The 13,099-nt window shown below is 37.4% G+C and overlaps 1 protein-coding gene across 1 annotated transcript in view; it reads right to left on the bottom strand.

The window, feature by feature from the left end:
• LOC117329270 (UPF0764 protein C16orf89 homolog) overlaps window positions 1-12,520 on the bottom strand; it is a 34,371-nt gene extending 21,851 nt beyond the window's left edge. The window contains exons 1-2 of the mRNA XM_033887135.1: window positions 11,740-12,520; window positions 3,742-3,903 (exon numbers count right to left, since the gene is read on the bottom strand). Coding sequence (XP_033743026.1) covers window positions 3,742-3,903; window positions 11,740-11,944 — 367 coding nt within the window. The 5' untranslated portion in view covers window positions 11,945-12,520. The remainder of the gene's footprint in view (window positions 1-3,741; window positions 3,904-11,739) is intronic.
• Between the last annotated feature and the right edge of the window lie 579 nt (window positions 12,521-13,099).

The following is a 13,099-nucleotide window of genomic DNA, read 5'->3' as shown; positions in this document are numbered from 1 at the left end:
TCGAGAACATTGACATTTCAGTGATATCCTGGAGGATCTAACTTATCTAAGAGTACGATTCTTATATATATCTTTGTGTTCCAGCGCAGGCTGAACGTGTGATAATTTCCAACAAATATACATGTATGTCATATGGCAATAACACAACTGTTCAAATAGAAATTCTACAATAGTTTTCAAACTTAGCCTGGATATGTTATATAATCCTGCCATTACTATAGAAATACCGACATGGAAGCTAGGTCAGAATACAACACACACTTACTATAGAAATACCGCGATGGAAGCTATTTCAGAGTATAATACACACTTTCTATAGAAATACCGCGATGGAAGCTATTTCAGAATATAATACACACTTTCTATAGAAATACCGCGATGGAAGCTATTTCAGAATATAATACACACTTACTATAGAAATACCGCGATGGAAGCTATGTCAGAATACAATACACTTACTATAGAATTACCGCGATGGAAGCTCTGTCAGAATATAATACACACTTTCTATAGAAATACCGCGATGGAAGCTATTTCAGAATATAATACACACTTTCTATAGAAATACCGCGATGGAAGCTATTTCAGAATACAATACACACTTAATATACAAATACCGCGATGGAAGCTATGTCAGAATATAATACACACTTTCTATAGAAATACCGCGATGGAAGCTATTTCAGAATATAATACACACTTTCTATAGAAATACCGCGATGGAAGCTATTTCAGAATACAATACACACTTAATATACAAATACCGCGATGGAAGCTATGTCAGAATATAATACACACTTACTATAGAAATACCGCGATGGAAGCTATGTCAGAATACAATACACTTACTATAGAAATACCGCGATGGAAGCTATTTCAGAATACAATACACTTACTATAGAAATACCGACATGGAAGCTATGTAAGAATACAACACACTTACTATAGAAAAATCGACATGGAAGCTATGTCAGAATATAATACACACTTACTATAGAAATACCGACATGGAAGCTATTTCAGAATACAATACACTTACTATAGAAATACCGACATGGAAGCTATGTCAGAATACAACACACACTTACTATAGAAATACTGCGATGGAAGCTATGTCAGAATACAATACGCATTTACTATAGAATTACCGCGATGGAAGCTCTGTCAGAATACAACACACACTTACTATAGAAATACCGCGATGGAAGCTATGTCAGAATACAATACACTTACTATAGAAATACCGCGATGGAAGCTATTTCAGAATACAATACACTTACTATAGAAATACCGACATGGAAGCCATGTCAGAATACAACACACTTACTATAGAAATACCGACATGGAAGCTATGTAAGAATACAACACACTTACTATAGAAATACCGACATGGAAGCTATGTAAGAATACAACACACTTACTATAGAAATACCGCGATGGAAGCTATGTCAGAATATAATACACACTTACTATAGAAATACCGCGATGGAAGCTATGTCAGAATATAATACACACTTACTATAGAAATACCGCGATGGAAGCTATGTCAGAATACAATACGCACTTACTATAGAATTACCGCGATGGAAGCTCTGTCAGAATATAATACACTTACTATAGAAATACCGCGATGGAAGCTATGTCAGAATACAATACGCACTTACTATAGAATTACCGCGATGGAAGCTCTGTCAGAATACAACACACACTTACTATAGAAATACCGCGATGGAAGCTATGTCAGAATACAATACACTTACTATAGAAATACCGCGATGGAAGCTATGTAAGAATACAACACACTTACTATAGAATTACCGCGATGGAAGCTCTGTCAGAATATAATACACTTACTATAGAAATACCGCGATGGAAGCTATGTCAGAATACAATACGCACTTACTATAGAAATACCGCGATGGAAGCTAAATCAGGATACAACACACACTTACATGTATTATAGAATATACCGCAATGGAAGCTATTTCAGCATATAATACACTTACTATAGAAATACCGCGATGGAAGCTATGTCAGAGTATAATTCACACTTACTATAGAAATACCGCGATGGAAGCTATGTCAGAGTATAATGCACACTTACTATAGAAATACCGCGATGGAAGCTATTTCAGAATACAACACACACTTATTATAGAAATACCGCGATGGAAGGTATGTCAGAGTATAATTCACACATACTATAGAAATACCGCGATGGAAGCAATGTCAGAATACAATACACATTTACTATAGAAATACCGCGATGGAAGCTAAATCAGAATACAATACACACTTACTATAGAAATACCGCGATGGAAGATCTGTCAGAATATAATACACTTACTATAGAAATACCACGATGGAATTTATTTCAGAATACAATACACACTTACTATAGAAATACCGCGATGGAAGCTCTGTCAGAATATAATACACTTACTATAGAAATACCGCGATGGAAGCTATTTCAGAATACAACACACACTTACTATAGAAATACCGCGATGGAAGCTATGTCAGTATACAGCACACTTACTATAGAAATACCGCGATGGAAGCTATGTCAGAATACAATACACACTTACTATAGAAATACCGCGATGGAAGCTATGTCAGAATACAACACACACTTACTATAGAAATACCTCAATGGAAGCTATGTCAGAATATAATACACTTACTAAAGAAATACCGCGATGGAAGCTAAATCAGAATACAATACACACTTACTATAGAAATACCGACATGGAAGCTATTTCAGAATACAATACACTTACTATAGAAATACCACGATGGAAGCTATTTCAGAATACAATACACTTACTATAGAAATACCGAGATGGAAGCTATGTCAGAATATAATACACACTTACTATAGAAATACCGCGATGGAAGCTATGTCAGAATATAATACACACTTACTATAGAAATACCGCGATGGAAGCTATGTCAGAATATAATACACACTTACTATAGAAATACCGCCATGGAAGCTATGCCAGAATACAACACACTTACTATAGAAATACCGCGATGGAAGCTATGTCAGAATACAACACACACTTAATATACAAATACCGCGATGGAAGCTATGTCAGAATACAACACACTTACTATAGAAATACCGCGATGGAAGCTATGTAAGAATAATTTAATTTTGTATGAAACACGCATTTTCATTGGATGAAATAATTTTGTTATACCTCCATAACAAAATTTTTGACGTTGCGAAATGTAACGTCATTTTTGATTGGCTGATGACGTTGCGTAATAATTTATCACAGGAAAGAGTTCGCCAAAGAAAGTGAAATATCTTGGTGTGTATAAGACGAAATTAAATTATAAGAATTAACATTAATTATTTTTTCTGTTATACAGTCATAACAGAAAAAACTGGAGTGTACTCTCTTCATAAACCGCTTCGCGGTTTATATAGAGTACACTCCAGTTTTTTCTGTTATGACTGTATAACAGAAAAAATAATTAATTATTTTTTCTGTTATACAGTCATAACAGAAAAAACTGGAGTGTACTCTCTTCATAAACCGCTTCGCGGTTTATATAGAGTACACTCCAGTTTTTTCTGTTATGACTGTATAACAGAAAAAATAATTAATGTTAATCCTTAAATACAATACACTTTCTATAGAAATACCGAGATGGAAGCTATGTCAGAATACAATATACTTACTATAGAATTACCGCGATGGAAGCTATTTTAGAATACAATATACTTACTATAGAAATACCGTGGTGTTAGGGTGGCAATGTAGGGAATGGCTTTGTCGCTGATTCTGCCAGCTGTTTGTTGTAGTCGCTCTATGTCTAACAGAGTGTTGCTATCCACCTGCCATTCCCCAGGGGAGCGGCCGATCATGTCCAATAGCACCTTGAATTGACCTGTTGGACAACCAATAAATGTTTAATTGGTGGTTTGTGATTTGAAAACATTCAAAATGAATAATTTCATAAATGAAGAATCAATGCAATGAATGATGAATCCATCTCGGTGAAGACCTGAACGAGTTCTAAGTGTATCAGAACAACCAATAGTAATGTGAAGTTACCCTATCCAAGCATTACACAAGCACATGGATTTTTGTTCAGGTTTAATAATTTGAAGGTTACTACTGAATGTTTATCATCTGTATAGTTGATCTTATGACCATTAAATATAACCATTGTTGTTCTTGTTGATAGTAAATATATTTCAAGCATAAAACTTGATAAATGATGACTGCTGGCTTGGTTTTTCGTCTTTTGTCTGGTTTGTCTTTATATCTCCTCCCCAACTTTTGTCTAGTTTGTCTTTATATCTCCTCCCCAACCTTTGTCTAGTTTGTCTTTATATCTCCTCCCCAACCTTTGTCTAGTTTGTCTTTATATCTCCTCCCCAACCCTTGTCTAGTTTGTCTTTATATCTCCTCCCCAACCCTTGTCTAGTTTGTCTTTATATCTCCTCCCCAACCCTTGTCTAGTTTGTCTTTATATCTCCTCCCCAACCTTTGTCTAGTTTGTCTTTATATCTCCTCCCCAACCCTTGTCTAGTTTGTCTTTATATCTCCTCCCCATCCTTTGTCTAGTTTGTCTTTATATCTCCTCCTCAACCTTTGTCTCGTTTGTCTTTATATCTCCTCCCCAACCTTTGTCTAGTTTGTCTTAGGTTTCCTCCCCAACCCTTGTCTGGTTTGTCTTTATATCTCCTCCCCAACCTTTGTCTAGTTTGTCTTTATATCTCCTCCCCAACCCTTGTCTAGTTTGTCTTTATATCTCCTCCCCATCCCTTGTCTGGTTTGTCTTTATATCTCCTCCCCAACCCTTGTCTGGTTTGTCTTTATATCCCCTCCCAAAAATTTGTCTGGTTTGTCTTAGGTCTCCTCACCAACCCTTGTCTAGTTTGTCTTTATATCTCCTCCCCATCCCTTGTCTGGTTTGTCTTTATATCTCCTCCCCAACCCTTGTCTAGTTTGTCTTTATACCTCCTCCCCAACCTTTGTCTGGTTTGTCTTAGGTCTCCTCCCCAACCTTTGTCTAGTATGTATTTAGGTCCCCTCACCAAATTTTGTCTGGAATAACGGTGTAACGAATAGTGACCACTGTGTGTCGGTGTAACGAATAGTGACCACTGTGTGTCGATGTAACGAATAGTGACAACTGTGTGTCGGTGTAACGAATAGTGACCACTGTCTGTCGGTGTAACGAATAGTGACCACTGTGTGTCGGTGTAACGAATAGTGACCACTGTGTGTCGATGTAACGAATAGTGACAACTGTGTGTCGGTGTAACGAATAGTGACCACTGTGTGTCGGTGTAACGAATGGTGTCCACCGTAATAAACAGGATCAAATTTTACTACTGTACTTTATCGAGCTACATAATCCGAAAAAAATCAGTATTTTTTTTCGATCAGATTTGTCAAGAAATTGGTCTTGAGAAAAGATTATTATCAAAAACAACGAAATAAAACAAATGATTAAATTGAAATAATTTTCCCCTCATGGGCAATAAACTAGAATTTTTATACGCCTTATAAAATAGGATTTTCATTTTCAATTAACTTTTAAAACCGTAATTCCTACTATAACTGCGGAATCATTGACGAGGCGGTGACTGATTTGTGGAAGGCTACAAGCAGTATATAATGATACCACGTAGTTCACCATTCCAGTTCTTGCTATTTGCAGCTGTTGAACTCCCAGAGCTGTCAACATGTCCGTCGTGTTCTCGACCAGAGGCAGAAATAGTGCAATAAAATGAACATTGGTGTGCGTTGCCAGGTGTTGAAATCAAATGATATCATAAAATAACTCCAAGGCAATATCAGAATTTCTGAGAAATGATCTCCCACCAATTGGTGATAAACACTGATATTCCCGTGGCTAGTACGGATATTGTTTGAAATCTAAAAACCTGTTGTTTGAGTTTTTATAACAGAACAAACACAATAATACGCTACTCTGTATGAATCTATCTGTAGGTGTAGTCGTCCGCTCAACACATGCACCCTGGCTGATAGTTCTGTCAAAGAAAACGTCAGGGATATATACTCGAGTTTAAACTCTCAGAATACAAGTTTCCGTGTTTTACATCTGCGATCATCAGTAACATTTCTATCAACTAACACAGCTCGTTGCATTACTGATTTTTTCGAGGATTGAGTTTTACAGCACGTATATATCTATACCGATCACCTTTATCTGAGCTTGTTAGTAGAAATGCATATACGCTTACGTTTAAGGCCCTGCTGATTAGCAAAGTGGCCTTAATGCGAACGAGACTTCATACGATTTTGACAAATTGTATGCTTGCTATAGAAAATGACATATATTTGATAAATCCCGACCGAAATAAGGCTTTCTTAAAATATTGTTCTGTAATGGAATTAGCAAGAGAGATGTTTCTTGCGTTAATGTTATTTCGGTTGATAATTGGCAAACGAAAGCAAATTGTGTTGAGTAAAGAAAGGATAACCCTTTCGGTCTCTAAAGGTATAATTCTCTTAACCATTTCAGGTCCTTTTTCAAACATTTACATCACTTGCTTCACAGATGTAAACAATACCCGGCCTTCGTGATAGGAAGATTAATGTAAACATTGGCACGTATGACGTAGAAGCTTTTAAGATATATTTTGTTACATGGGTTCTGGCTTGATAAACGTAAACCGGTATTTACAGAAAAGAAACAAAATCACAGTTTTAATTAGAATGATTTCTCTCTCTGAATGTTTTATACGCCCCTTACAAAGGATTGTACAAACATACACAAAATACTGATACATTGTTAGAAATATGAATTTACTAATACATGTAGATATAGTGTAGGGAATCGTGGGTATTATAGATACAGTGTAGGTGAATCGTGAATATCATAGATACAGTGTAGGGAATCATGAATATCATAGATACAGTGTAGGGAATCATGGGTATTATAGATACAGTGTAGGTGAATCGTGAATATCATAGATACAGTGTAGGGAATCATGAATATTATAGATACAGTGTAGGTGAATCGTGAATATCATAGATACAGTGTAGGGAATCATGGGTATTATAGATATAGTGTAGGGAATCGTGAATATCATAGATACAGTGTAGGGAATCGTGAATATTATAGATACAGTGTAGGGAATCATGAATATTATAGATACAGTGTAGGTGAATCGTGAATATCATAGATACAGTGTAGGGAATCATGAATATTATAGATACAGTGTAGGTGAATCGTGAATATCATAGATACAGTGTAGGGAATCATGAATATCATAGATACAGTGTAGGGAATCATGAATATCATAGATACAGTGTAGGGAATCATGAATATCATAGATACAGTGTAGGGAATCATGGGTATTATAGATATAGTGTAGGGAATCGTGAATATCATAGATACAGTGTAGGGAATCGTGAATATTATAGATACAGTGTAGGGAATCATGAATATTATAGATACAGTGTAGGTGAATCGTGAATATCATAGATACAGTGTAGGGAATCATGAATATCATAGATACAGTGTAGGGAATCATGAATATCATAGATACAGTGTAGGGAATCATGAATATTATAGATACAGTGTAGGTGAATCATGGGTATCATAGATACAGTGTACAGGGAATCATGAATATCATAGATACAGTGTAGGGAATCGTGAATATCATAGATACAGTGTAGGGAATCGTGAATATCATAGATACAGTGTAGGGAATCATGAATATCATAGATACAGTGTAGGGAATCGTGAATATCATAGATACAGTGTAGGTGAATCGTGAATATCGGTGAATATAATACTTCATCATGTAGCCTTTTCATCTGCCAATGACATGTCAGTAATAGCAGTGGCCGAACGTGAGGAAATCCAAAAGGGAGTCCGAGAAAACAAAAAAAGGATCTGAAGAAGGGTTAAAGTAAAGCAAGAAACTGGAACCGCTTCCTCAGGAGAATAAATAATGACCATTTCCTGCTAACAACAGTTCAGTCGACAACCGAAACCGATTGTTTCCCTAATCTGAACCAATGTGTTGCTACACAATTCCTTCGTCATGTGAAATAGATGGTTACCTTATGCAACTCTTTGCTTAACACTTTAAGGCAGTGGGGGAGAAGGTTCAACATTGTACGGCAGTGGGGGAGAAGGTTTAAACTGTACGGCAGTGGGGGAGAAGGTTTAAAACTGTACGGCAGTGGGAGAGAAGGTTTAAAACTGTACGGCAGTGGGGGAGGAAGGTTTAAAACTGTACGGCAGTGGGGGAGAAGGTTTAAAACTATACGGCAGTTGGGGGAGAAGGTTTAAAACTATACGGCAGTTGGGGAGAAGGTTTAAAACTGTACGGCAGTGAGGGGAGAAGGGTTAAAACTGTACGGCAGTGAGGGAGAAGGTTTAAAACTGTACGGCAGTTGGGGAAAAGGTTTAAAACTGTACGGAAGTGAGGGGAGAAGGTTTAAAACTGTACGGCAGTGGGGGAGAAGGTTTAAAACTGTACGGCAGTGAGGGAGAAGGTTTAAAACTATACGGCAGTGGGTGAGAAGGTTTAAAACTGTACGGCAGTGGGGGAGAAGGTTTAAAACTGTACGGCAGTGAGGGAGAAGGTTGAAAACTGTACGGCAGTTGGGGAAAAGGTTTAAAACTGTACGGCAGTGAGGGAGAAGGTTTAAAACTGTACGGCAGTGGGGGAGAAGGTTTAAAACTGTACGGCAGTGGGGGAGAAGGTTTAAAACTGTAGAACAGTGAGGGAGAAGGTTGAAAACTGTACGGCAGTAAGGGAGAAGATTTAAAACTGTACGGCAGTGGGGGAGAAGGTTTAAAACTGTACGGCAGTGGGGGAGAAGGTTTAAAACTGTACGGCAGTAGGTGAGAAGGTTTAAAACTGTACGGCAGTGGGGGAGAATGTTTAAAGCTGTACGGCAGTGGGGGAGAAGGTTTAAAACTGTACTGCAGTGGGGGAGAAGATTTTAAACTGTACGGCAGTGGGTGAGAAGGTTTAAAACTGTAGAACAGTGGGTGAGAAGGTTTAAAACTGTACAGCAGTGAGGGAGAAGGTTCAACATTGTACGGCAGTGGGTGAGAAGGTTTAAAACTGTACGGCAGTGGGTGAGAAGGTTTAAAACTGTACGGCAGTTGGGGAGAAGGTTTAAAACTGTAGAACAGTGGGTGAGAAGGTTTAAAACTGTACGGCAGTGGGTGAGAAGGTTTAAAACTGTACAACAGTAAGGGAGAAGGTTTAAAACTGTACGGCAGTGGGGGAGAAGGTTTAAAACTGTACGGCAGTTGGGGGAGAAGGTTTAAAACTATACGGCAGTTGGGGAGAAGGTTTAAAACTGTACGGCAGTGAGGGGAGAAGGTTTAAAACTGTACGGCAGTGAGGGGAGAAGGTTTAAAACTGTACGGCAGTGAGGGAGAAGGTTTAAAACTGTACGGCAGTGGGGAAGAAGGTTTAAAACTGTACAACAGTAAGGGAGAAGGTTTAAAACTGTACGGCAGTGGGGGAGAAGGTTTAAAACTATACGGCAGTGGGGGAGAACCACAGTAGCACAAATCCGACTTGCCTACGAAAACATCTCGTCTCCGATCAAAGAACATGGACTCGATAAAGGGTTAATGAGATGGTAATGCATGTAAACAGATATCTGATATCTGCTCAAAAGCGCCGTGAAGGGACAAGCAGGTGCTATTAATGTAGTTAAAAAATCGAGCTTAAAAGAGGGAGATTATTAACGGGAATGATATTGAGTAATGTTCGACCCCACAGGACCACATTCATTCCGAACGTATTGATCAATTGCTGTTCGGTTTAACGCTTTTTGGCTTTAATATTCTTTATGAAGAGGACATTTGGGAACAGTTAATCATGTGTCAGCTTTTAAGAGCAAAATTATTTTACTTGATCAGTGATCATTACGAACGTGTGTTCTGCTGCCAATTGTCAAGCTGGCGCTGGGGTTTATTTGTCTCTCCCATTGACATTAGAAAATAACGAGTTGATCTGTGACATCGAGGACAGTTAAAGATCTACATTTGTTTTAATGTCCATAAATGTATCGATATCAATCTATTATATATTGAATTCTAAACCTTTTTATTATTATTATTATAATCACTATTTTTCAACATGAAAATAAATTTCTTTACAAAGTGGCCGATCGTTTATTATATTATTTTAAAATCAAATAGTGTCCATACAAATCAACATACGCATTTATTCCCATAAGATATGTTCTGTATTTGAACTGAAAGTGGACATGACGATATGTACACTATAACAATATTTCACACTACTAAGATGTATCACCAATATTATAAATAAAAGGGTTTCGAAAAGGAGTCGCATTCTAATGTGCATTGCGATATTTTGAAAATACATACCACGCCTGGAATATTATTAACAATAATTCTTTTTTTAATCTTAAATGATATTGCTTTATCTGACAAGCCACATAGGCCGATAATACAACTAGTATAGATTTGATAAGTGGTGCAGACCCTTACATGCCATTATACATTACGTATTACAGCAGAATGGGACTGATATGATGACACATATCCAAATGTCTATAATGCTGTACCTTCCCCTATCCAGTCCAGTAAGCGACCTGACAGGGAACGGCGAGGCTTGTCCCTCACGCTATCCCTATATCTGAGGGTAATCCTCTTTCTACGCCACTGTCCACACTGTACTTCGATAAGTGCTTTGGCAGGTTGACTTAGTTCGTTGGATGTCTTCCATAGACGGACTCAACTATAGTCGTTAGATACCGTCTTACTTGTGTAATTGAGGGTCTCTGAGGAACCGGCCATTTAAGAAGAGCCTTACAAAATTATCTGAAGCTATCTTGGAGATTTCACCATACTTGCCAAATGGTTAATTAAAAACGACTTTAAAATATGCTGCTTTTAGCCTTTGAACATTATTTGTTAGACTAGTCTCTGCGAGAAGATAAGGTGCCTGAATACATCCTTTTTATGTACATATTGCCACTAACGATTGTATCGGTAGGGAACATTACGTCGTCAAAATGTAAATCAGTGTCTAGACTTATAAAAAAAGAATTCCAATTATATGCATGGTCGTGTAGGTGGATCACCAGTGAAATAGGAAAGGCCTCATCGATAAAACCAACTTTAAATATATTCCGAATGTCAGTATTAATTACAAGCACCTATTCCGAATGTCAGTATTAATTACAAGCACCACTGTCTGAACTTGTTAACTGAACGCTAGTGTAATTTCAATAAGGAATTTCTTATATCTATATGTCTCTTATAGTGCTTTACGACAATTAATGCATTCTATCCTTTACCAATGTACATATCTTTATTGTATGTTGTTAAAACACTTAATACAAGTGAGTTGTTCCAGTACAGTTTACAACATATCACATCGACAAGTTATTTTATCGTTTACCAATGTACTTTTATTTATTGTATGTTGTTAAATTAACACTAAATATAAATGAGTTAAATACAAACGAGTTGTCCTAGTATAGTTTACAACATAACATATCGACAAGTTCTGTATATAGATAGAACCGTCCCTTTCTCTTTCAATGTTATTACTACCTTTTCAATCATAATAAAAAATATCATTACCTTTTATTTTATATAAACTTACATTGGTAACCGTGAACTTGAGAGATGAATGACAACTCTCATCGTTAACAAACTATACAATGTAATGTTTACGCATTAGTTAGAGTTACCCAGCACCAGAACAATAGTTACCATTACAATACTTACCTTCAAGTATCCTTGTTCCTATAACAGTGTCCAAGTTGACATTTCGATGTTCTTTGTTGAAAAAACTCAAAGCAGAATTAATAGAAGATAATGTTCTTGTAAGTAGAACTTGTGTATCATTTAGAGCAGAGGATCTGGCAGCATGGGAAACGAAGGCAAAAGCTTGAATAAGACAGTACGCGAATAGAGGAAGGGACACCTTCATGGTCCTAACTCGAGAACGAAATAACAGTGACAACTTCAAATGAACACAATTCACGGATCAAAACCTCACCCACAGATCTATATGTCTTATTCAGTAAAATATCACTTTGTCGTCCAAGTTTCATTTTTATGTATTGCTAAAGAAAGCGTAGGTGCCTTTCACCGTTATCAGGCCTTCTTCCCAATTGGCCGGTGCCTGATGCTACGTCAGTGGCTGCGTTCGGATCAGTAGGCCTGACCTCTCACCTCCGTGCGCTGTACAGGTGTCTTTCCACTGAAGGTTAATGACAGATCGATGTCGATGTGATGGTCACACCCTCAGCATTAGCTGCAGTAGGGGCTGGCAGAGCACGCTACCTGGGAACACCAGTTTAGTGTAGTCATTACTTTTGTAACGTTGTAACCTTACGAGTGATGACAAAGGGTAGCCACTACTAGGGATTGATCCCGATATATACACTGTCATCTGAAATCCCACTTGGTCTGCTACCATTGTCCTCACATCGCCATGTACAAATGGTAAAAAGCATTAGTTGGTATGGGCGTGGTGTTGGTATTGGTTGTTCACTTGTTTGCATACACACCGTATGTTGGCGGTGATGACAATCGGAAGCAGTTGTAATTGTCAAATGATATGTTCGAATTATTGGTTTTCTACCGAAATACAATCTCCCGAGGGATTCAGGTCCGAACTGCTAGCAGGTTTGCAGGCTTAAATGACTAAGTGATCAATGATTAGCTAACTTTTTGTCTATCTCTGACTAAAGAGTACCAACAGCAATCATGATCATATCGCATCATCTACATCGGGTGTTTATAATACGTTCTATATAATAGCATACTCAGCCGTAACCAATCTAGTAATTACTTTTGCGAAGTTAAGGTTTAATCTATAATGTCAGACATACAAATTAATTACCATATAGACTAGTGGCCGACCAATGGTGAGAGTTGTAGGAGAGCGTAGTTAGAGGCCTTCATACCACTAATCTCTGGCCATGGTTATATAACTGGACCAGTGTAGGTAATTAGTACCAGCAGATTTGATGTATTTATAGGTGTATAATACCACGAGATGAATTAGATGCAGTATGTCAATGTTATTATGTCATACACATGGTACATTACTTTCTCAAAACCTACATCACCTTCTTGG

This window comes from Pecten maximus, chromosome 1, assembly GCF_902652985.1.
Source record: "Pecten maximus chromosome 1, xPecMax1.1, whole genome shotgun sequence".
Classification (NCBI taxonomy): domain Eukaryota; kingdom Metazoa; phylum Mollusca; class Bivalvia; order Pectinida; family Pectinidae; genus Pecten; species Pecten maximus.
The sequence above is the reverse complement of the archived record's forward strand: the minus strand, read 5'-3'. Positions and strand labels throughout refer to the sequence as shown.